Genomic DNA, 24528 nt, shown 5'->3' on the forward strand with positions numbered 1-24528 from the left:
ACATAAGCCTCTCAACATTGCAACACTTAAAACCTCTCTTAAAGCATCTCTTGTGATAAGGTGTATGGATTTTACAGTTTCAATATACTTGTAGACTGCATATCACAAAGGAAGCCATATATTTCTAAGGGAACTCTCCATCTCCTCCCTTCTCAATTATTGACTTAGCAAATGGGTAAACAAATAGTACCAACATTTGTTGCACATGAACTATGGATTTCAGAGTGTTTAAAAAACAATAATAAAAAAAACCTCAGTGGCATTTCTGTTGCGTTTCTGGCATGTGCTGCTGTTTCTGATTTTATTAGATTACGTATTTCTGTATCCAACCTTAAAACTTATGTACAAAACTTTTTAATTTGTTGTAGTTCAGCTGGTTCCAATGAAAACTTTGCATCTTTCGTTTGCATATGTGTTTGCTCAAGTTTGTGCAACACATCTTTGTGATCTAAAGAACCTGATTATTTCAGTTTCAGGAATCTGCCTGTCTGAGAAGCCAAGAGTCAATAAACAATGCATCAACTGCTGGTTCTGTAGTAACTTAAGTTTGGTACCATTTAAAATCAATGCAGTTTACACTTTATTCTGTTAGTTCTCATGGTTTAATATTAAATGATCATCTCTGAGTAGGGACAAATAGTAAAAATACAGATAATTTCAATGGAGTTTTGTGTTTTGTCTAGTCTAGTCTCAAATTTTTCATGGCTGAACAGAGAACAAAATTTAAAACTAAGAATATTATTCTCAATATGTTGAGAAGTAGTATTATATATGTAAATCTAGTAAGTTAATTGTTTGAGGAAAAGGAGTTAATACTGATTCTTCCTGATGGAGCTGAGAGAATAACTTTGTCACACTTGCCTCTGTCCAGTACCTTAATATACTTTTAGATATTCTTAAATTAGGTGTAAAGTTGTAAGAGCACTACGTTCATTTTAGGTAGAATTTAGGTATTCCTGTTTCTGTTTCACTGTGAAATGCCGTATTTAAATTCAAGTCCCATTATCCTTGCTTACCTGTTCTTAAGTAAGAATTTTCCACACTATTGGATGCTATTTAGTATGTAAGTGCTGCATATGTGCCTACAGTTGATACTGAGCTAACATTCAAACTATATACATTTTAGTGTTTTACTTTAGGACTAGGCTGTAGGCAGTCTGTGTACTAAAGCTAGTGCAGTTGATTTTCAAAATAGTTTAATCTGAAAAACATCCTGTTTGTATGCTCTGCAATGAAAACCAAAGTGTGGTTAGTGGAAAGGATTGCTTCTTTTACTTCAAGATTTCTTATCTGAACTAAAATGCAAATGGTATGCTTACTTCAGTGGAACATCATCAGGTGGTTGCACTGCTAGGCAGGCATTGCAGAAGTGGTTTAGTAGCATAAAATGTTAAACCTACCTGAATTCATTTTCTACCACTGTCACAGTAAAACCAATAAAATAGACTGTAAACTCCATCCTCTTCTATATCAAACCCTTTGCATTAGACAGCCTTCAGTATCAGTTTAAGGTAACTTCTTTGACTTTACACTGAAATAGATGAAGAGTGTCACCATTATCCTTTTCACTGAGTCTATTGTGAGATAATCAGCACCAAACGACTTGTGAACGTTGCACTGTCAGAGCTATTTTCACATTGATAGACTAGATAGGGGTTGAGAAATATTCTGTAAACCTTAAGTAGCACTGTGGTTTGGAGGGGGATATTTCCAATTTAAAGGCAAACATTTAAGGTTTCAACCTATTACTTTGTAAGAGCATTGCCAATATTATTGCTGATTTTCTTGCATTGAGAAGTACTGATAGCTGGAAACCATAACATGTGGTTTTTATATTAAAAAAAACCCAAAACCTAGTTTAAAATTTCAGGAATTGTCAAGGGATTATTGGCTTGAACCTTGCCTTGAGAAGGAAAAATAGAAGTATGGGGAAGAAGGTCTTATGGAATTCATCAAATTGGTGAGAAAACAGGGATAGGGACAAATGAGGGAAGAAGCTCATGGAAGAATTTGAGACTAGTGTTTCTCACGTGCAAACAGAACGACAGCAGGGAGGAAAAAAACATGATTTCTGCTTTAGAAGAAGGAGAAAGCAAGGAACATAATGTCTGGTAGGGAGAAAGCTTCTGGGATTATATGTGATGCCAAACCTAAAATATGTTTGAAGATTTCTGTGTCAGAGTTAGAAGGGTGAATAGTGCACTGGAAACTTTAGAGATGGAGGAATTTAATTTATTTAATGCATTTGATGTTCCTTGATTTAAAGAAGAAATAACATCTGGAGTCTTGTTGTTTGGATATAGTAAGTAATGTGCAAAGTATCTCTGGGTTGGGAATTCAGTGACCTAAGCTATATGGGAAGATTGAAACTTCTGTTGAAAATACCTGACCAGTAAACTGTAGAAAAAGCCAAATCTTCTGCATATGTTCTACAGAAGGTACTGTTTTCCTGGGAGCATTCTGCTTTACGTGATTAACTGTATAAGGTTAGTATACAGGAGTATAGTGGGGTATGAATACTGGTAAATATTAACGTATGCTATAAGTGTTTTATAGCTGAGATTTTTCAAAACTGTTATTTTCCTGTAAGTTTACAGTAGGCTCTTACTGAAATCAGCTTTTAAATATTTGCACCAGAAAATGAGATTTGCCTTGTTTTGGTACATCCGGAGTTATACAAAATCTGTGAACGACTTTTATTACTTTGCAACTACTGGGTCATAAACTTGTATTAGTTTTATGGGATTTGGTATATGAGTTGACAGATGTGATATATGATGACACTTTATCTTTTATTGCTTACACATACTAGTTATTGGGAAAGGGTGGGGGCAGTTCGTATTAACCACAAGATGGGATTTCAGTTGCTTACCCAAGTGTCTCTCATTCATTCGTTCATTTGCTATCAGTTATAGCAGATATATTGCTTCTTCAAGCCTGTCACACCAATAAATCATTTCAGATTGTATGCATTTGTACAGTGCCAAAGTGTACCATGAATTTTAAAGGAAATCTCCTATTTTCTTTTCAATCAGATGAGCAACGTGAAGAGACTACGGCCACGGCTCAGCGCTATTCTTTTTAAGCTTCAGTTTGAGGAGCAGGTGAACAACATCAAACCTGACATCATGGCTGTCAGTGCTGCCTGTGAAGAGATAAAGAAGAGTAAAAGCTTTAGCAAGCTGCTGGAACTAGTATTGTTAATGGGAAACTACATGAATGCAGGTTCTCGGAATGCACAGACCTTTGGATATAATCTCAGCTCCCTATGTAAAGTGAGTTTTGAAATGTCCATGTTGAGTATTACAATCACTTTTTCATTTGTTTTTATTGTGCTACTTAAATACTCTGTTTTGCTGTTTTTCCTGCAGTTAATTCTTTGTTTTCTTTTTATTAATTTCATAATTCTTAGCGTTAGTTGATTGTTTGAACATTACAGCTAATCAGAGTACGGTCATCTTGAGACTGGCTTGCATTTAAACTTTTAGAAGATTCCATTTTGAGGGAATCATTAAAAAAAACCCCAAAACCAAACTAAATATGATTATGGAAGGACCATATCACTGTGATCATAGTAGTATTGTAGTCTTACATGTCTGAGCACTTCTAAGACTGTCACATCTTAATCCGGTTTAATACAGTTATATTTTTTCATTTACATAAATTTTCTCCTTATCGGATTCTCTTTTGTTGTTGCTCAGTTTCATCAGTTCCCTGTTTCTTCTAATTTTCCTTACATTTTCACCTTTCAACTTTTATATAAGGTATATACAAGAAGACATCTATACTTTCCTGAGTGTTAATTTATAATAAATTCTAATGGTAATTGCCTTCCCCTGATTTAGTGTTGTTATTTTTTTCCCGTGCCCTCTGGAATGTCACTGAAAAATCTGTAGAGAGTGTACATGTATGTAGTAGTCCTTATGAGAAAGGAATTATTTGGAAGTTTGTATGTACTCTTTGTCTTCTCTCAGCTTCTTTATCTTTTTACACAAGAAAAAATACAATGTTAACTTCTACATTCCTTAAAATAATCACCCTTTGCCATGTTTCAGAAGAATTCTTTCACTATGGTTCTCCAATGTTGAATGCGATACCTATAACTTAAATATTCATAGAGAATAAGTTATACATCCCTAGTCTAAAGTAAACATTTAAGCATGCATCAGCCACTTAGAGAAATACAGCATAGATGAAATTATTGAGTTAAAAGTACAATTTGTTGAGAAACATATTCAGAAGGAAGATACTAAAGGTTCTCTCTCTAATTTGCTGCATTTACGTAGGTATGATTTTACAAGAATCTGTTCTAGGTCTGGTTATATTCTCTGTATTTTTAATGCACAAGGCAACAGAAAAAGAAATGTACTTACGAAAACAATATGAAGGTAATTATTACAGGCACTTTGCAGAGCAGGATCAACATTCAAAAGTTACCCTGGAGAAATAATTTAAGATGTAGAGATGAAAATTTTGAAGACTACTATGAAGTACTACACATAGGAAAGGGAACTGATGTGTGCAGATAATGAAAGTAAGGAGTGAATGGCTAGGCCGAATTCTAGAAAATGGGCTTTAAGTCCTGACTGACTCTGCAGTGCTCTGGCATTAAATGCATTTGATAATCTGGGATCTCATAGTTGCTTAGATTTGCACGCTTACAGGTTATTTAGCTTTACAGAAAGTTACAACATTCTGTTGGAGAAGAAAAAATGTCTCTTTTAATGGACCTTCTATGTATTATAAAGGTGGTAATTATCTACGGCTTACTTGGTGCTGATGAGGTTTTAAGTGAAGTCTTGTCTGAATTACTGCAGGAAATATATAGACTAACTGGTGAGAATCCAGATGATAGTCATATGTAACACTTGTAAACAGAAAAAAGCGTTTTGGTGTATTTAGTTTAGAAAAGAAAGGAGAGGAACGTGAGGAGGACATAACACTGTCCTTTTGTTATTTATGGTAAAGAAGGCATTTGAACATTTGTTTTCTGTGTAGCTAAGTTAGCAGATGGAATAATTGGCTTTGCTAGTAACGAAAAAACTTTGCTTAAAACTTAAGAAAGGTTTCTAACTCCAAAGATAGTTAAGAACTTGATAGTGAAGAGGACTGTGGAAAGCTTTTGAAATCTAGGTATACTAATAATCCTCAAAGAGTCTCCGTGAGGCCAAATTAAGAGCTAAAATAAGTAATACTTTGAATAGAGTATTTAGTTAAATAGTTGGGAAGCATGTGTATTTTCTTGGAGTCGTGGAATAGTTCAGGTGGGAAGGGATGTCAGTAGACATCTAGTCCAACCTTCTGCTCAAGAGAAATATGATCAGTATCAATAGTCTGTAGGTGAAGTAGATACAAAGATATAAGGACCAAACAAGGTAATTTGCTCCCTATTACTGAAATGCTTAGTACAGTGTAATTTTTACATTGTATCATGTTATGTGAGTAGAAATGGTGACACTGGTTTACTCCTTTCAGGACTTCATTAATTCATGCATAAACATATACATGGTAGTCAATATGTTTCATTTACATAAGAAATGTGTAAGTAAAAAAATTAAGTTCCAATGACAAAGTTTTCATATATATTTTGATTTGGCATCACTTCATGCTAGTCTGTAAATACCAGACCACAGTGCTTGAAAACTTTTCTAGGGTGATGATAATGCAGCCTTAATGGTTGCTGAATATGAGTGTGTTGATGTCCCTGCCTGTGGCAGGAGGGTTGGACTAGATGATCTTTAAAGGTCCCTTCCAAGCCAAACCATTCTATGATTAGGAAGGAAATTCCAGCTATTATAGATTTTGTTGGGAGGCAGAGCAACTATGGCCACCCTAAAGATCGTCTGTAAAATTTCAGATCTCTGCCACTAGATATCCCAGGACAAGTGCAACCTACAGTCAGCTACTTGTTCTTTTGAAGGTTGACAGATTTTCAGTGAGAGAATCACTGGGAGTTTGCATTTACTATCCTATGTGTATCAGGGTACTAGTCACCAATTCCTAATTTACCTCATACAATTGTGGCCTCATTTAGGAAGTCCGTGAGTGACAAGCCTTCAGTGGTTATGAAATTGTGTCTTACACAGACAGATCACTTTGTCTGGAAACACAGAGGTAAAACTGTGTATGTCTAATTTTGAGGATTTTCTTAACTATGTGTAGTGTCTTGGTTAATGCTTAATCTCCTCTGTTCTGAGAATAATAAACTGGAAAAACTATTAAAAACATTAGTATTGAAACAGGAAAAAACCCACCCAAACCAATATTCCTTCAAGGCCCAAAACTAGAAGGCTGCAAATTGCAGACTGCTTGTTTGTCTGCACAGCAGTTTTCAGTAGGGCTTCTGACCAATTAAGAAATTTGCAGTAGCTTCTGTCCTTCAAATTTATTGGTTTCTGTAATATTTGAAGAATATACAATTTATATGCTCTTCATTGGTGCTCAACTATATATAGGGAACTATATGGACTACCCACTTTGCAGAAGACAGTTCCATATCTTGCCTTCTCCCTGCATCATGTAGAATTGGACTGTAATATTTCTGCATCAGAGAACATGCATGCATATTCTCAGAAGAGAGATATGATATTGGTATGCTAATACTCAATCTTTTATTAAATACCAATATATTAAAATTAAATGCATGTTTATAATACTGCTTTATTTTTAAAACTAACTTTTGTTAACTACATGTGTTTTAAGCAGTGTCACATTGTAGAAATTTTGTGTGATGTTGCAATTATTATTTCTTACTGAGATTCCCAATACAGTAAAAGTAACTCATAACACTGCATACAGTAATGACACTAGAATATTTTTTGCTATATATGTGTTCCATTTTCTGTATATTTTAAAAATTATGTCTCACATTATTATTAATCCATTTGTCTGAAGGAAAACATATACATTCTGGAAGAATGCATTCTCATCATATTTATTAAGAGAGTATCATTTTGGCCTTTGAAAATGATCACTGACTTTTTACAGTGAAGTATGAAATAACAACCTATGACCATCCAAAATTCTCCAGTTTAATTTACATACCGTATGGAAAAAACAAACAATATACTCTAATTTGGTTTTTAAATAAGATCAATAAAATGCCCTTTAAGTGATCTCTGAGGATATTGGGAAACACAGGAAGTATGAAAAAATGTCTTTATAAGAAACGAGCAACCATGGGAAAACTTTTAATATATACTAAAAAAAAAGTGTATGTATATTTAAATGAGGATTAATCTTGCTCTCAGTTCCTTATCAGATGCAATCCCCATATAGCTCTGCGTCTGGTTTTGAACCCTCTTTGGAAAGAGAGGTAATTTTTCCTTTCTGTGTTGTTGCTGTAGTAACTCTTATAAAGTTAATAATTGCTGATCACTTGTATATTTCATGGTAACCAAAATAAAGAACAGTCTTGAGGTTGAAGCAAACTAACATGAGTTTTCTACATTTTTTAGTGCTAGTGGTAATAGTGTGCTAAAGACTTTTCCCCCCAATATTCAGATGTACAAGTCTACGTGCAATTGTGCAGCCCTTTAGTGTGTGTGCATACTTTGTATGTGCCTATGTACATGTATACTTTTTCTGTTAAATTGTTTTATGCAGAAATAGTTTTTAAGTAGCGAACAAACACTTTCATATGAGATGTCATTTTCTATTTCTGAAAACCTCTCAGAGTGATTTAAAAGACTAGTTCAAATGGGAGCCTACAACAGAAGTGTGTAACTGAATGCCAGTTGTCACTTGTTAATGTTTTTACACAAGGAGCTGCAAGTTTTAAAATGGCCAGGCTTAAAATAATTTTATATGTATAAAGGGTTCAAAAAGAAAAGTTTATGCTTAAGAATTTTTGAAGTTGAAGTTTTAAACAATGAAGCCTATGAACTCTTGTTTGCCCTATTGAGAACTGATAACAACAAGAACTTGTACAGGCTGAGGTTGTAGCTTCCACTGCATAAATATTGTTAGGCTAAAGTTAGCTTTACACCTAAGGAAATCATGTCATGGAGTTGGTAAGTGCATCATGTATTATTGTTAGATTTTGTTGATTTAGCTCTGGTTTTAATCTTTTTTTTTACACTTTCATGAGTCTATTCACAGTTTTGCAAATATTCCTATATTGCTTAAATAATTATATTTTAAAAAGAAATATGTACTGGTTTTGGGTACAGAACTCAAATATTGTATAGAATTAAAAAATATTTATTGTGTTCTTTCTAGGGATTTTTAGCAGGGGAGGAAATGAAACAGCCCATTACTTAGGGTTTTCTTTAAAAGAGCTGTACCGGTTCAACAGTTTGTTCTCACATTTCTTCACCGTTCACAATTAGTAATATATGTTAATTATCAAAATAGTCAAATGTAATATTATTCTCAGTGTTTTAACATTTCTTTTTTTCTCTCTAGCTGAAGGACACAAAATCAGCAGATCAAAAAACAACATTGCTCCATTTTCTTGTAGAAGTGTGTGAAGAAAGCTATCAGGATGTCCTGAATTTTGTTGAGGATTTTCAGCATTTAGATAAAGCTAGTAAAGGTTTGTATAACTAACTAAATGTTTTGATTTTGAAAAGTGCATTGCAGTGTCTTTTATGTGAGATGATGCTTATTTTTTACAAACATTATTTTTAAAATAGACATTAATAGCCTATATCATAGATGAGTAATTTGAGCTGCTCCGAGTGGTCTTAAAGATATTTACTACTCAGTCCTCTAATATTTGCTACAGGATTTCCCATTACATTCTAGAATCAATGTCCAAAACAGGTATCTTTTAAAAGTTCTTTTCTATTAACAGATCTTAAACTATTTCCAACTTTCAATCTTTTATATGGTAAGTGTAGTACAATAACTCAATGTCTTTTAATTCAGAAATGCAGAAAGGCTGTCATACCATAACTTATTTTTTTTTTTTCCTAAACATGAATCATAACAGTTTTGTCCTCCCCGCGTGTATGTTTTTCATGCAACAGCAGCATTGGAAGTCTGGAAAAATAAATTCCTCTTTTTACTGCTTCATCAGGCAGCATAGAATATGGTAAATTCAGCATAAGCAGCAGCAGGTTTTTTGCAGTTAATTTCTTAATTAAGAGTGCCTCCTTCATATTTTATTGCAGCTTAAGTAATTTAAACTGACTAAGCATGGAGTTAGAAATTGATGCCACCTCAACACTGTCCTGCTTGCAGGAAAAAAAGATTGGATGGACTGTCTCAGTTAATCATTTTTTAGTTTATGTCAGTTTGGAGAATATCAGTGTTTATCTGTATTGCTTTGTACAGTATCATTCTTATGCCTCAGTCAGTCTCCCTGACACAAACTACAGGTTTGCAAAAGCTGCTACTGATGGAGAACTTGAGATAGTGTTCACTCACATAGAGTTCACTTTCTGCGAGTTTCCAATTTTAGTTGGTGCATTATAACCACTTAGAAGTTCAAGTATTTTTAAATAGCTGTCAAATGTTTCAAGCCCTTCATCTAACTTTTTACTGGTAATAGGAGGAGTTTCTGTTTGTACTGGGTCTGGCTGAGCCAGAATTGGTCTTCCCCTATAGCAGCCCTCATGGTGCTGTGTTTTATGTTGGCAGGGTGTTGATAGCACACTGGTGTTGTGGCTACTGCTGAGTAGTGCTTACGCAGCACCAAGGCTCTTTCCGACATTTCCCCCCACAGTGGGACGGGGTGGGCAAGATCTTGGGAGGGGACACAACCAGGACAGCTGACCCGAACTGACCAAAGGGATATTCCATACCATATGATGTCTGCTAGAGCATAAAGCTGGGAAAAAGGAGGAAGGGGGTGGGGTCACCCTTGGTCCTCCGAGGCAACCACTACGCGTATTGGAGCCCGGCTTCCTGAGAAGGCCCGACATCGCCTGTTAATGGGAAGTAGAGAATAAATCTGTTTTCTTTTTTGCTTCTGCGCACGGACCTTACTTTGCTTTGCTTTGCTTATATTAAAACTGCTTTTGTTTTACCCACAAGGGTTGTTTTTTTTTCCTGTCTTATTTTCTTTCTCCTCTTTGCCCTGTTGAGAAAAAAGGGGGAAGGGGGGGGAAGTGATAGAGCGACTTGGTGGGTACCTGGCATTTAGCCAAGGTCAAGCCACCACTCTTCTATACAAAGTTAGTATTTTATGCATTATTTTCAGTGTTAACTGGCCACGGATTATTTTTTTTTCCTTATTAGTATGTTATTGGCTGTATTCTGGTTGGTTTTTGTATATCAGCTAGAAAAACTAAAATGTTCCTTATTAGAAGCCATTATTTTCACTGTAGACAGTCATCTTATATGAAGCTGCTGATTGTCTTCTGGAAAGCTTCTGAGATATAAAACACTGACCATTCAAAGAGTAAATAAAATTATCAGTTAATCCAGGCCTTCTGGTTTTTTTTAGATATCTGTTATTGATTACAGAATCACAGAATCACAGAATCTTCTAGGTTGGAAAGGACCTTGAAGATCATCTAGTCCAACTGTTAACCTAACAGAGACAGTTTCCAACTACACCATATCCCTCAGCGCTATGTCAACCCGACTCTTAAACACCTCCAGGGATGGGGACTCCACCACTGCCCTGGGCAGCCCATTCCAACGCCTAATAACCCGTTCTGTAAAGAAATGCTTCCTAATATCCAGTCTAAACCTTCCCTGGCGCAACTTGAGGCCATTCCCTCTTGTCCTATTGCTTGTTATTTGGTTAAAGAGACTCATCCCCAGCTCTCTGCAACCTCCTTTCAGGTAGTTGTAGAGGGCGATGAGGTCTCCCCTCAGCCTCCTCTTCTCCAGACTAAACAACCCCAGTTCCCTCAGCCGCTCCTCGTAGGACATGTGCTCCAGACCCTTCACCAGCTTTGTTGCCCTTTTCTGGACACACTCGAGTAATTCAATGTCCTTTTTGTAGTGAGGGGCCCAAAACTGAACACAGTAATCGAGGTACGGCCTCACCAGTGCCGAGTACAGGGGTAAGATCACTTCCCTGTCCCTGCTGGCCACGCTATTTCTAATACAGGCCAGGATGCCATTGGCCTTCTTGGCCACCTGGGCACACTGCTGGCTCATGTTCAGCCGGCTGTCAATCAACACCCCCAGGTCCCTCTCTGACTGGCAGCTCTCCAGCCACTCCTCCCCAAGCCTGTAGCGCTGCAGGGGGTTGTTGTGGCCCAAGTGCAGCACCCGGCATTTGTCCTCATTGAAACTCCTACAGTTGGCCTTACCCCATCGCTCCAGCCTGTCCAGATCTCTCTGCAGAGCCTCCCTACCCTCGAGCAGATCAACACTCCCACCCGACTTGGTGTCATCTGCAAACTTACTGAGGGTGCACTCGATCCCCTCGTCTAGATCATCAATAAAGATGTTAAACAGGAGTGGCCCCAAAACCGAGCCCTGGGGGACACCACTCGTGACCGGCTGCCAACTGGATTTAACTCCATTCACCACAACTCTTTGGGCCCGGCCATCCAGCCAGTTTTTTACCCAGCGAAGCATGTGCCCCTCCAAGCCATGAGCAGCCAGTTTTGCCAGGAGAATGCTGTGGGAAACGGTGTCAAAGGCCTTACTGAAGTCAAGGTAACCTACATCCACAGCCTTTCCCTCATCCAATAAGCAGGTTGCCCTGTCGTAGAAGGAGATCAGGTCTGTCAAGCAGGACCTGCCTTTCATAAACCCATGCTGACTGGGCCTGATCATCTGGTTGTCCCGCATGTGTTGTATGATGGTACTCAGGATGAGCTGCTCCATCAGCTTCCCGGGCACCAGTTTACTTCAGGGTATTTAATTTGCTTTTTCTACTATGTGCTGAAGTTTTAGTTTCTACTTTTGTAATACTAGACTTAGTCTTAATTCACTGTTACAGTACATGAATAAAGATACTTTTTTGCTTTGAAGTATAACAAATCCTGTTTTTTAAGTACTCTTAGATCAGCAGGAAGAACTTTCATTGCAGCTAATGAGCTTACTGATATGACAGTTCCTGAAGATACATATAATTAAAGCTGTCTCTTCTTTTAAACATAATGACTTTCCTGCTTTTTTATTATTATTCCAGACAAGAAATATTTTGGTAATTTGGTACACTTTACTACATTCTTATTTTATGCTATTCTAAAGGTTTATATTGCATTTATCCAGGCTGCTGTTTTATTTGATTGACTCTAATTTACACAGTCCTTACGGGTTATACAATCTTCCTTTCATATTGTAATAACAATATAAAACTGCAGGTTTTCCTTTCTCTAGAAGTCATTAACTCATTGTCACTTTATAAGTAACTTATCAGTTTTCTCATTTTTGAAACTTATTCAGGTTTTTTTGTAGAGAATTAATTCCACTTTTTTTTTTTTTTTTAAACTAGGAACCAAATTGTAAATGTGAAGTTCAATCTCTATTCATTAAAAACTAGAACACACCCACCTACAATATTTAAAAACATTAGGACAGCATGAGAGAACAATATTTTTATATCTCTATATATGTTATAAATGATATATATGTCATAAGGAAAGTGCTTTATCCTATTACAGAACTTCTAAAAGTCTATGGCTCTCTACTATTACATAACATATTTTCTGCTATGCATTGCTTGGGCTTTTGTCTTCGGTCACAAATTCACAGAGTGTGTTTTCAGATAGTCAGGATTGTTGTGTTTGTTTCTGTGGGTTTTTTTGTGCTTTCAGAAAACATTACAACTTCATGAGTTACTCCATACTGTATTCTACCTCAATCAGTACCAAAATCAGTAGGTGGTTCTACTATCTTGCAGATTACACAAGTTTCTAAGTTCTTATAGCAGACTCACAGTGTGGAATAGTAGCCCATTCAGAGATTTGCTTTGAAAAATGTTTGTAACTAACATGGTAACAATTTTATCTTATGTCTTTTTTTTTTTTTGAGAATTCTTCTTTTTTTAAATGCAAAGTTTATTTTCCAATTTTTTTGTTTTATGTATGGGATGTTTCTCTGCCTTAAATGATCATTTCAAGAATGGTGGCTATAAAGAAGAATAAGGAGAATTGCTACCAACCAGAGGTGCATTTTTAGAGGTCCTTTTTTTATTCTGTATCTGTTACCTGAATTTTCTTTTCTTGGTGGGTCTTCAGAAAGAGAGTAAAAAGAGTTCTTCAGAGTACTGAAAAAGGAATAGTATCCTTGTTCATTCTCAGATGTTAATTTAATTAATTCAGCTATTTGGTAGGTAGCTTCACTTAAGGCGTACAATTCATCTGTGTTTTTGATAGGTTTTTTTATGTGTAGGTTTATGAAATACAAGTAAAAGTAGCTATTCAGAGATTTCCATGAATGGCAGAGAATTATGTGGCAGATGGCTTATATTTCAACTTTCTGGTACACACAGGACTGTAACTCAAAATCTAGTGGTAAAAGTCACAAAATTTTGGGAATCAACCTGACAGTGAAAACACACACTTTATCCTCTAAGTGAAAATCACTATTACTTGCACCTATGAGACTGTCTAGTTTCTTGGTCTGTGATCCTGTTGGTTGCATTACACAAGACAGGACCCAAGGGAGGTAACAAACATATTTTATGCCTTAGTTTACATGGAAAGAGGCCAATGTATGCTTTACAAGAGCTATTGAATATCCTTGTGTAAGTTAGTCTAGAGGCAGCTAATAAAACTAAGCATTCCTTATATCAGGTAAAAAAAAAAAATCTTAAAAGAAATGTGGACCTAATTTCAGGAATTTTATCATAGTAAATAATTTGATTTTTATCCCCATGGAAAATTGCTATAGAAGTTGGACAAAATGAGAATTAGTGAAATAACTGTATAAACAACAAAGCAATATTTAATTTTGTAAAGGAACTTGCTCATTTGGGGAAAAGTTGTACCTACTATGATTTCTAAAGAATTATGGCTACTTCAGTAAAGATTTACTGTAACTAGGAGCAGAAATGTCCTAGTGAAATGAGGTGATGAGACAAAAGAGCTGTTGTTAGAGGAGGGTTAGAATATCACAGTCGAGAAGAGGGCTAAAGTGTGGCTGTGGGGACAATAAGAGAAAAATATTTTACTTAATTACAGTACCACAAATTACAGTACAAATTAGTTTAGAAATTAGATCAATGTGCCTAACTATCAAAAGAGTAAGGTTACAGAATTGCCTTCTTGAGATGTAATTTCCATGGTGGAAAAAAGCAACTACATGCTTTAAGATGGGGTTAGATTTCTTATAACCATGATTTTATAAATGTGGCACCCAAAATACCAAATACTGAATTTTTATGGCTTGAGAAACAGTAATAGGAGTTTTGGTTTGATTTGACTTTCAAACAAGACTCCTATTAACTATAAAGTAATGGTATTAGCCTTAAAATAAATACTGAAGTGTAACAAAATGTCAGACAAAGAATTCCATACGGAGAAAGGGTTTTCAAATACCATTATTTAAAAATAATTTAAAAAATTAAAAAGCCATCTTTTTTTCTTGCTTTTTGTTGTCAAGACAATGTAACATTTTTAGCAATTAATTTTACAATATTATCAAGAACTAGGCAGTAGAGAAAGTTTTAAAGTATATATTTGTCCATGAATGCAGTACTTAGAAGACTATTTCAAGCTCTAAATTGTGTGAAAGAGATTTTTATACAAGACTGAAAAAGCATGTTATTTTGTGGCTACTGGTTTTTGAAATTATTTGAACATAACTTGTTTTTCATCTTGAAAAATCTTAGGCTAAAAATGTGTATCTATTTACTGGAAATGTACCATTTAAGACATAAAAATCTGCTACTCCATCATTTAAGATACCATACCAGGGACATTAAATATTTGCAAAGGGAAATTAATGGGGTTTAAGTACACCTTTAAATATTTTTACAGTTTTGTGTATATTGATGTTTTTTGTACCCCTGTTTATACCTGTAATGGATCAACAAATCTTGCTCTGTTGGGACACAAGTCCTACATCAGCACACTACAGACTTGCCATATTCCTGTCTGAACCATTTTATAATAACCTGAAATTATTGAAAATAAGTAATTAAATGTACCTTTTTGTGATTTTTTTTTTGTCTGAGTGCATTTCACAATGTAAAAGTTACAGTTTCAAAACCTGATGGAACATATGCAATAATGTTATGTATTTATTGTATATAATCTCTTACTTCTTTTAACATTTGTGACTTTAAGTTGTGCACAGTACTGGTATCTGACAAGTAATCTTAAGATATGATTATACAATGAACTACTAAAATGTAAATGAAATATTCTATTTCTTTAGGGCACAAAATATATGCATCTCTTACAAGCATGAATTAGCAAAACAAATATTAAGCAAGAGTTTGAGCACAAACAAGAGTTTTTTACCAAAACAGTGCTTCAGTTTCTAATATGGTATTGAAGTATGTCAGTATTCCATGCAAGTAGCTTGCTTTCTTTATCATCTTGCAGTAATCCAACAGTTAAGTATCACGGCCAATCCCTGGTGCAGTCCTCGAGCCCCCTGTTACTTAAACAGTATCATAGAATACCACATTGGAAGGGACCTCAAGGATCATTTGGTCCAACCTTTCATGGCAAAAGCACGGTCTAGACAAAATGGCCCAGCACCCTGTCCAGCTGAATCTTAAAGTGTCCAGTGTTGGGGAATCCACCACTTCCCTGGGGAGATTATTCCAATGACTTGTTTTTATTGTGAAAATTGTTACTCTTGTGTCCAACTGGAATTTCACCAGGAGTAAGTTGTACCCGTTACCTCTTGTCTTTTCCATGTGACTCCTTGTTAAAAGGGAGTCTCCATCTTCTTTGTAGCCACCCTTTAAATACTGGAACATGGTGATGAGGTCTCCCCTAAGCCTTCTCTTCTCAAGGCTGAACAAACCCAGTTCTCTCAGCCTTTCCTCATATGGCAGGCTTCCCAGCACTTTGATCATCAATGTAGACATATATCACATGTAGACAGTTTGATCTGTAGCCAGATCAGGGTTCAGATAAAGTTGTTCAATACTTTTAATGTCATATTTATTCAATTGGGTATAAATATCTGGATGTTAATGAGAGATTTCATTGCTGTATAGCGTTTTAAGTGATAGTGAGATTAAGACAAATAAAATAATATTGATACCCTATAGGTCAAAATGTAGATATATACTAAAAGACAAAGGAATAATATCAAATGGCAAAAGAATAGAAAGGCTGAATATATTGTGCAGATGTATAGATCCCTGAAGGTGAGAAAGCTCAATTTTAATGAGTAGGAAAGTGTTGCAAGTGCATATATATATATATATGTATATGTAGGCTTGTGTATCTTGCTACCTGTATGTCTGTCTCAGAGTTAGAGATTGCAGTAATGGGATTGTTTAGAAGACTGAGAAATCTGGATGGTTTTAAACTTTTATTTTAAACTGTACAAGACTGATTCATTAACATTTCATGCTAATGATTCATTCTTAATAATTATTAATCACTATCACTGACTATTCAAAGCAGTTCGTTATTAACAATCAAATCCTAAATTAGCTGTGAATATACAGTACACTGCAGTCAGCGCAGCACTTCATGGTCTGGGTCCCAAAGGGTCGAGGTGATGAGGCTCAAGAGCTCTTGAGTGAGGGAAGCTGCAACTGATGCAAGGGTCTCCTTTCTCTTCTCTCCTCCAAATTTGATTTCTTCTTTTATAAGATAATTACGTCTCTTGGCAGATCTTAGTCCACCACTGTACTGTATCATCGTGTACTGTGCAACACTGCGGGGGGGATATGACTTCCCCATGCTGGGGCAGGTGCCATATCCTGTTGCTTGGCCATTTTTTCCCCTTGCCTTAGCAGCTGCTTCCTTCTTTCAGTACCAATCCAGTGATGAATAACTGATCATCAGTGAATTGTTTGTCATTTGGGGGTTTCTGTTTTCAACTTTTGCCCATATTTTCAAGTTTTGAGCTTAAACTGTACATTGTAAAAAGAGATGTGTGGTTTCAGGCTGCATTTCACCCAGGAGGTTCTCAAAAGTTTATAACAAGTCTAGCAGGCAAGGGCTCTTGTGTAGGTAGTATAGAGCACAGTTAGTATAACATCTGAGGACTATTCCTACTCATGATAGTATTATTATTACTAGCAAAGTGGGTACAAAAATGCTTATGCATTGTTCACCAATTACCCTATATTAGTGTGCTCATATATGAATTCAAATCAGGAGAAAATTAATTAAATACTGCTTAGAGAGCTGTTTCTTTCATGTGTGCAACTGGACTCTGCTTTGGCTGCAGAAGGGAAAGTCTGAGGACTCAAGGGGTGATGGCATTGTCAGAGCTTAGGGGAAAAAAAGGATTTCAACAAGAGTATTGTATATGCCTGTTATACACACACACAAAGACAGAAAAAAAGCAAAAGGCAAGAAAGCCATGAAATGGCTGCAGAAGACAAGGGAAAACGTCCCCTTGGGAGAAATAAAACATAAATATTGTATCTTCAGTCTTCTGTGACATTGACGATATCCAACTAGATCTTATTCCACTGTTAATGGATATTTCAGGCCTTTGCTGGTGTTTACAGAAATCTTCTAATACTTTGTCTGTGGAATATTTCTTTGTTAGTGCTCTAAACCCATCTGACAATACAGGGGTGTTTTTGGTTGGTTTTGTTTGGGGTTTTTTAGGCTTTATTTTGTCACTTAACTTTACTTTTAAATGCTGCAACAATAATATGTTGGCAATTTTAGAGAATTATTCAGTAAACTGTCCATCAGGCCAGTATGAAGTTCAAATGGCAAAAGCAATAGTATATTTTCAGGTTTGGTTTTTTTTTTTAATAATATGGTATAGTTTTCTGCATCAGGCTAGAGATCAGCTTGTCACTGTCACTCTCTCCCCTTAGAATATAGGGGCCAGAATAGCACAAGGGAAGCAAAATATCTGTAGGCAAGAGGCAGATTCTCTTGATATGGAGATTGCGACCATCCAAGAAAATTGTCACACAGGGTAGGCAGCACATAGGATTGCTGAAATATCAGCTGAAATATCTGTTGAAAAAAGTAGCAGAAGGTTTACAGCAATATAAATGAGAGAGCACACAAGTAGTACTGCTTTGCTTTGGGGAATTATTTCTAGGATTTAAGATAAAACAGGTATAGTCTCAAAACTGGATGAAATATTGCTTTAATTTTAAGCATGAATAATGATCTGGGGATGTGGGAGAGGGGAGCAAAATGTCTCCATTGAAATTTGTTGAAAGAAAAAATCAGAATACTATATTTTCATATTGTAAATATCAGTTTCCATTTCTGCATTCTGAGATAACTGAGATGTGGAACTAAAAGTTTAGTAAGTACATTTTTTACCAAGTTTTGCTGTGGCTGTAGTAATGTTGTGTGACTACAGAGTATTTAAGAAACTGAGGAAAAAAGAATGATTTGGGTAATTACACGTCTCATTGTCTGACCTTACTCGTATGAAAGTTTATAAAGGAAAGAATAATCAAACATGGAAGTTAATGAGAGCAGCATAAAATGAAAATTAATTTATTGGTAGTAGACTAATCTGCTAGCTTTGGCTATTAATTTCTTTTTTTTTTGACCCATGAAATCTATGCTGACTTCAGGAAAGCATTTAATAGTATGTAAACTGGGAGAATATTCATTAGAATAAAAAGTGGAAGAAACATAAAGTACTGTCTAAAAGGAATATGGAAAAAAAAATAGTAGTATTGCACCAATAAGCATATCTGACAAAGGGTTAGACAGCTTTGCCAGCTGAAAGGGGGATTGGGTTGTCATCCCTGAATGATCCTGAGGAAGCAGAGTAAAAGAAATGAAAATCAATAGTATGAAGTACAAGATCGTGCATCTTTATACTATAATAAGAGCTTTGCTCAAGAAAAAAGGATATTTTATTGTAAGATAATCAGATAAGGTTTTTCTGGTAGAACTGTAGAAATAGTAATGCAAACATTAAAAGGACTGGTGAGTCATCATCTGAAATACTATGCAGAAAAGTTTTAAAATAGAAACCAGTAAAGAGGCTTCTGGAATAACCATGGTATCTGAAAACCTGAATTGAGAGAGGAAACTTTAAGAACAAAGTTGTTTTAACCATGAAAGGCAGAAGGTGAGGAAATCTAATTCTTGCTTATAAAAATATCAGGAGCCTTTTTGAAAAAGGCGTATGAGAGTTCAGAGGGTATAAGTGAAAGAATGTTCAGGCACATGTGCACTATATTCAATGAAGACCTTGGTTTTGTTGTGTAACATTCAAAACCCCAGTCTTTGACTTTGTTTTCAAACTATCATGAGTCACTTCAATTTGGCTTTGGTATGTATCTGAATCCTCCTTGGATTAGAGGTCAAAGTTAGGGATTTTTTTTTCTCTTCTGCCATTCTTCTGTGTCTCTTGAGATGTTATACCATGTCTTCCACAGGGGCATGAGGGAAGGTTGGCAGTATTTCATGTGATCTTTTTGTTGAAGAGCTCCTTATATTTACAGTTTTGGGTTTTTTAATCTGTTTCCACTAAATTGGAAGTTGCACAGACAATAGTACCAAACTAATACCAGCATGTTGTGAGCTCTCTTTGAGGTTGTTGCCAAAAATATAGTCTTAAAGGAAAATATATCTAGTAGTTGTGCACTGCTGAAATCAAAGGAATGCTGAATTTTTATATTCAGAAACAACTCACGATCATGACACAGGAAAAAAACCTTTCAGAAGAAGATAGATATGTAAAGATTCTTGATCAAATATGTAAGTGTTCAGTGTCAAAAGAACTGAAGTAATAGAAGATTGGCCAATAAAAAATTGGCTTAGCTGGAAGCAAGAATTCAAAAATTTCTTGTATACAACCTGTTAATCACCTCTAGGCACTGAGTTTTGGGGTTTTTTTATCTGGGGAAAAGAATGTAACTGTTACTCAGCTGCTACCTGCAATTCATATAGAGGGTTTTTTGGTGGATCGGGTTTTGTTTTGTTTTGTTCTGTTTTGGTTTGGTTTTGAACCTATGTACTTTCTGAGTCTCATTCTGACATTTTGTAAGTACATCACTTTATGCTGTGAACTGTTTTTATGCAAACTGTATTGCGAAGAGCCCTGTTGATAGCTATATTAAGCACAGGGTATTATATTCTGTGTTTCTTAGCAGCTTTCTAAGTAAATCAGTGTCTTAAAATGTGTGTGCCTACCCTTGAAGGCTTCTTATGACAGCAGAAGTATGACTTTCTATTAAAATCAGGTTTGTTTCTGGAACCTGTGAAGACTGAAACACATTTGTAGTCAACATTGTCAGCTTCTAATTTTAGCTCTGCTTCCCAAACAAGGCAGTTTCTTAACTACCAAAGCCAGCTGACCTACTTGGTGATGATTTGGGCTTACCAATCACTGAGGGAAAATCTGCCAAGTCTAATATACAATTGGAAAGCAGTGTTTTTCAGTAAAAAGAAGGTTTTAAAAATTGTGATTATAAATCAAATTATGAGTTATAATTTATAATATGAACATACATTTATATTCCCTTATTCTTTTTAGAAAAGTTGGTTGTCTCCAAATTGTTTGGTTCGTTGGTTGGTTTTTTTTAGATTACATTAGCATTTTAACAGGTTACCATTGATCATTTTATAGTTGTGTTAGCGTTTCTGCTATGAATGGGATTGTAGTTGCTATGCAACATTTCGCTCTAGTCATTTGGGGACTCTGTTAGGTTTTTATGAGAGAAAGATATGTTGAGGGTGTGTATCTTATATTTTCCATCACATAACTCTACTCAGTGGATGAAATGGCTCCACTACAGATCCTAGTAACATCATAGGGCCACAGACTTTCTTCAGGGATTTTTTTTAGACAAAGTTTAAGGTAGCTTTACCTTTATAGGTACAGTATATTATGAATGAAATAGATAATGAAGAAAAAGAAAAAAATTAAGTGATTACACTAATTCTTAGTTCTTATCTATATATATTGTTCCTATGGAACAAAATTAAATGTTAAGTTTACTTCATAAACGATCAAGAAATAAGTTTTAACTGACTGCAATAATATAAATCCAAGATAGAATACATGCTAACAGTAGTTATCCTCAGGTTACTCTTATGGTCTTGATATTTTAATCAACTATTTACATCTGTGCATCTCTTCAAATGGATGAAAGTTGTATGTCTCTTTTTCTGATAAAGAAAATTTGCACTTTTTCTACATCCTTCTGTAAATCCCTGACATTTCATCTCTTTTCTTTTTCCTAAGCCCCTGTTTTGCTCTGCTGCACCCTCTCAAATGCTTGCACTTCCCTCCAGCTTGGCAAGCACTTTCGCTCTGACAAATTCTGTTTTTTTACCAGGCATCGTTCTTTCAAACTAGGGAATCAAGTCTTAGGTTTCATGCGTAGGTGTTTAATAGCCCCATTTTCTCTGTGTTTTGACGGTCTTATTTTCTTCATGATCTTCCATACAAATGATCGTATTTTCTGTTTTAACAGAATGAGATTGAGGAAAGCTTTGTGGTTCTTGGAGTAGCTTCAAAACTTGTCCTTTGGTTAATCAGAAGAGACAGACTGTCATATGTGTATCTCAAGTTATTTAAAACACTGTTAATTGCAATGCAAAACCTTAGGCATAAAAATAAAACAAAATGCAGTGTTCAAAAAGGATACATCTAATCAGAATAAGGCAACCGCATAAGTGAGCAGAACTGAACATTGTAGAGTGACCCCCTCATCTTGTATTGTAATTTGTTCAGTGTGCTATTATTTCAGAATTAAAAATGTAGTATGCTGATTTAGGTAAAGTTTTAACTCATATATTTTACAATGTTTCTTGTTTAAGGTGTTAACAGAATGAATGTTCTGTATTTTAGTCTCAGCAGAAAACCTGGAGAAGAGCCTGAAGCATATGGAAAGGCAATTCCAACAGCTTGAGAAGGATTTGCAGACTTTTCCAGTTCCTGAAGATAAGCATGATAAATTTGTAGCAAAAATGTCAATATCCTTTTTAAAAAAGCAAACCAGAAATAATTTAACTGCATTACCTTGAACTTTAAATTTCTTTGCATAACTGCTGTCTAGTCTATAGCATTTATTTTTAAAAATATAACTTTTTTCCCTCAAAAACTAAATACATGAACAGTCCAAATAAAGGATTCATCTGTAGTGGATAGAATGATGAGAAAAATTATTACTGTCAGGTTTTACAGTGTGTATAAGTTTCTTAAATTAGTGGAAAGTAGTTCTAATAGGAATGTTAAACACTTCATTTTACGTGAGAATATCTTAGAAAAAGATGTCTGTCACCCTGTGTTTATTTGTTTTCTGGTGTATGCATTACCACTGTGAATATTTTTGTACATGCAACCACAGAACAAAAAACTTCTCTTATTTCACAAAATGAGATTCTTAGCATCTGAAAACTGGTTTCTGGTCTTATTTTTGCCAGAATTCCTTTTCTCACTATTTATTCCAAATCCTGCAGCCAACTTCACTGCCTGTCTCTCTCATAAGAAAGCCTTGTGACATGAAGATACTTAATTAAAGCAGAAAAAACCATTCTTTCACTTAGACCTCCCTACCAGATGCTGGTCATATATACTTGGCACTGAGACTAATCTGGAGGCAGAAATATCAGCAGATAGAGAGACAGATTGAAATTTCTTGTGCAGTCATGGTTAGGTTATTACCTAGCTGGAAGACTACTTTATTATGTACAAAGGCGTGGGGACTGAGGAGACAGTCCTCTTGATTATTTTCATACTATTAAATAAAAGATGACAAGGGACCCTGAGGCCGAGTGGATATACTGGTTCTTGCTGCATTAGGGCCAGTTTCCTTTTCAGTAGACTAGCTGCAACCACAGTTTTTACAGCTTAGCTTTAGGCCTTTTCTGGACTCTGCGGGTTATCGGTAACCTTTCAGTGTTGCTACTAATTTTTTGTAAGGTTGGGTATTTTGTTGGTGAGTTTGTTCTGTTTTTTGTTGTTGCTGTTGCTGCCTTTTTTTTCCAGCTCAATGTGGTTTTGAGAGATATGTTGCAGCCCACCAGCATGGTGTCTCTGTAGTATGAAACATAAGTTTTGTCCCTGAAGAAGCCAATAGCATAATATGAGAACTAGGAGAGGGGTCCTGAAGGCAAGAGATAACCTATTGTTTAGGAAGTTAGAGGAAAATATGTCCATGATGACATTGTCAGAAATTTTGCTAGGACTATCAAAGTCTGTGCTTCGTTAAGAAAATGATGTGTAGTCTAGGAAGTTAGGAATGGGAAGCAGTTATTAAGAAATCAAATCTATGAAAAAGGACACTCTTCTTAATCCAAAATAGTTATGATGTTGGAACTTAAAATACCTTATAACAATTTGCATTTTTAAGCTGAGGACTAAGGTTTGAAGTAACAGATAATTTAATACACAGCTTCCTTTGGAGATGTGGTTATAAAACGTCCATACCTATAAAACAGATATGACAGAAGCTAACAAAATTCAGTTGAGAATGAGTGAAGAATACCCTGACTAAATTAGCTTCACTTGAGAAGGAGAGCATGGGAAAAGTTAAGTTCAGGAATAAATACATACTTCTATGCTAATATCTAACATCTAAAATAAAAAAAAATTATTATGTAGGATGCCTTATTTCCCTTTGTGTTACTGACATATTCAGCATTTCTGAAACTTGATGGCAGGAAGTGAGTGGAATACTGTGATATAAGGTTATAAATTGTATTTAAGACAGAATAAGTCATAGTTGTAGAGAAATAGTGTGAAAAGTTAAAATATAATAAAAGTCACATGGGGGTAAATAGGCAGACCTTGTCAATAAACACCATAACTTTTCTAGGGGTTGAAATTCCATCCCCATATATGAAAAGCATTAGAACAGTTTACTGATGGCATAAAAAAGGTAGTGATCATATTAGGAAGTGCAAAGCAGGATCTACATATTGTCTTTTTCAAGCATTTCAAAAGCTGTAATCCTGCCAGAGAAGACATGGATTGTCAATGTGTGCCAAGAAGATAAGCCATAGCCATATAGCTAAATTTGTTCTTTGCATCAGTTTTCTCTAGGGAGAACTTTGGTTGGGCCCACTGTGCAATATTTTGAATGGAAGGAGGATGATCTCAGATTAAGGAGTCAGTATATAAACCTGTTGGACTACAGATTCTTACATGAACTAAATTAGCCCAAGACACCAGAGGAATCAAAGCTGAAAAGAAGCACCTGAGTTTTGTAAAAGTGCTGCAAGGAGGATCGGCAAGTCTAGCTTTTCTACCAAGAAAACTGATGAAGACTAAATAAAAATAAAACCAACATGTGTATATGGGAGATATATTATGATGGGGGAGAGTCAACGTGGGTTCTGTAAAGAAAAACCATCCCTTTCAGATCTATTACAGCATGCAGATAAAGGTGGCACAGTTGGTAGAGCATAACTGAATTTCCATGCACTTTTCAACAAGGTGTATTAACAAAGACTTCCAAGGAAAAAAATTTCTTAGGTCAAAAGTGGAATGATTATTTTTTCTGGATTGGTCTAAAAAAAACCCAAAAAAGAACCTCATGTCAAAAGAGAGATACTGGCAGATGCTGACAAAAGAGCAAGTGAACTT

General features: G+C 35.5%; 1 protein-coding gene across 1 annotated transcript in view; it reads left to right on the plus strand.

Moving 5' to 3' along the window:
* Nucleotides 1–24528, plus strand: part of DIAPH3 (diaphanous related formin 3) — a 256112-nt gene that overhangs the window by 139340 nt on the left and 92244 nt on the right. The window contains exons 21-23 of the mRNA XM_074859549.1: nt 3036–3275; nt 8407–8536; nt 21790–21914. Of these exons, the coding sequence (XP_074715650.1) occupies nt 3036–3275; nt 8407–8536; nt 21790–21914 (495 nt within the window). The remainder of the gene's footprint in view (nt 1–3035; nt 3276–8406; nt 8537–21789; nt 21915–24528) is intronic.

Source organism: Strix uralensis, chromosome 2 (assembly GCF_047716275.1).
Source record: "Strix uralensis isolate ZFMK-TIS-50842 chromosome 2, bStrUra1, whole genome shotgun sequence".
Taxonomy (NCBI): Eukaryota; Metazoa; Chordata; class Aves; order Strigiformes; family Strigidae; genus Strix; species Strix uralensis.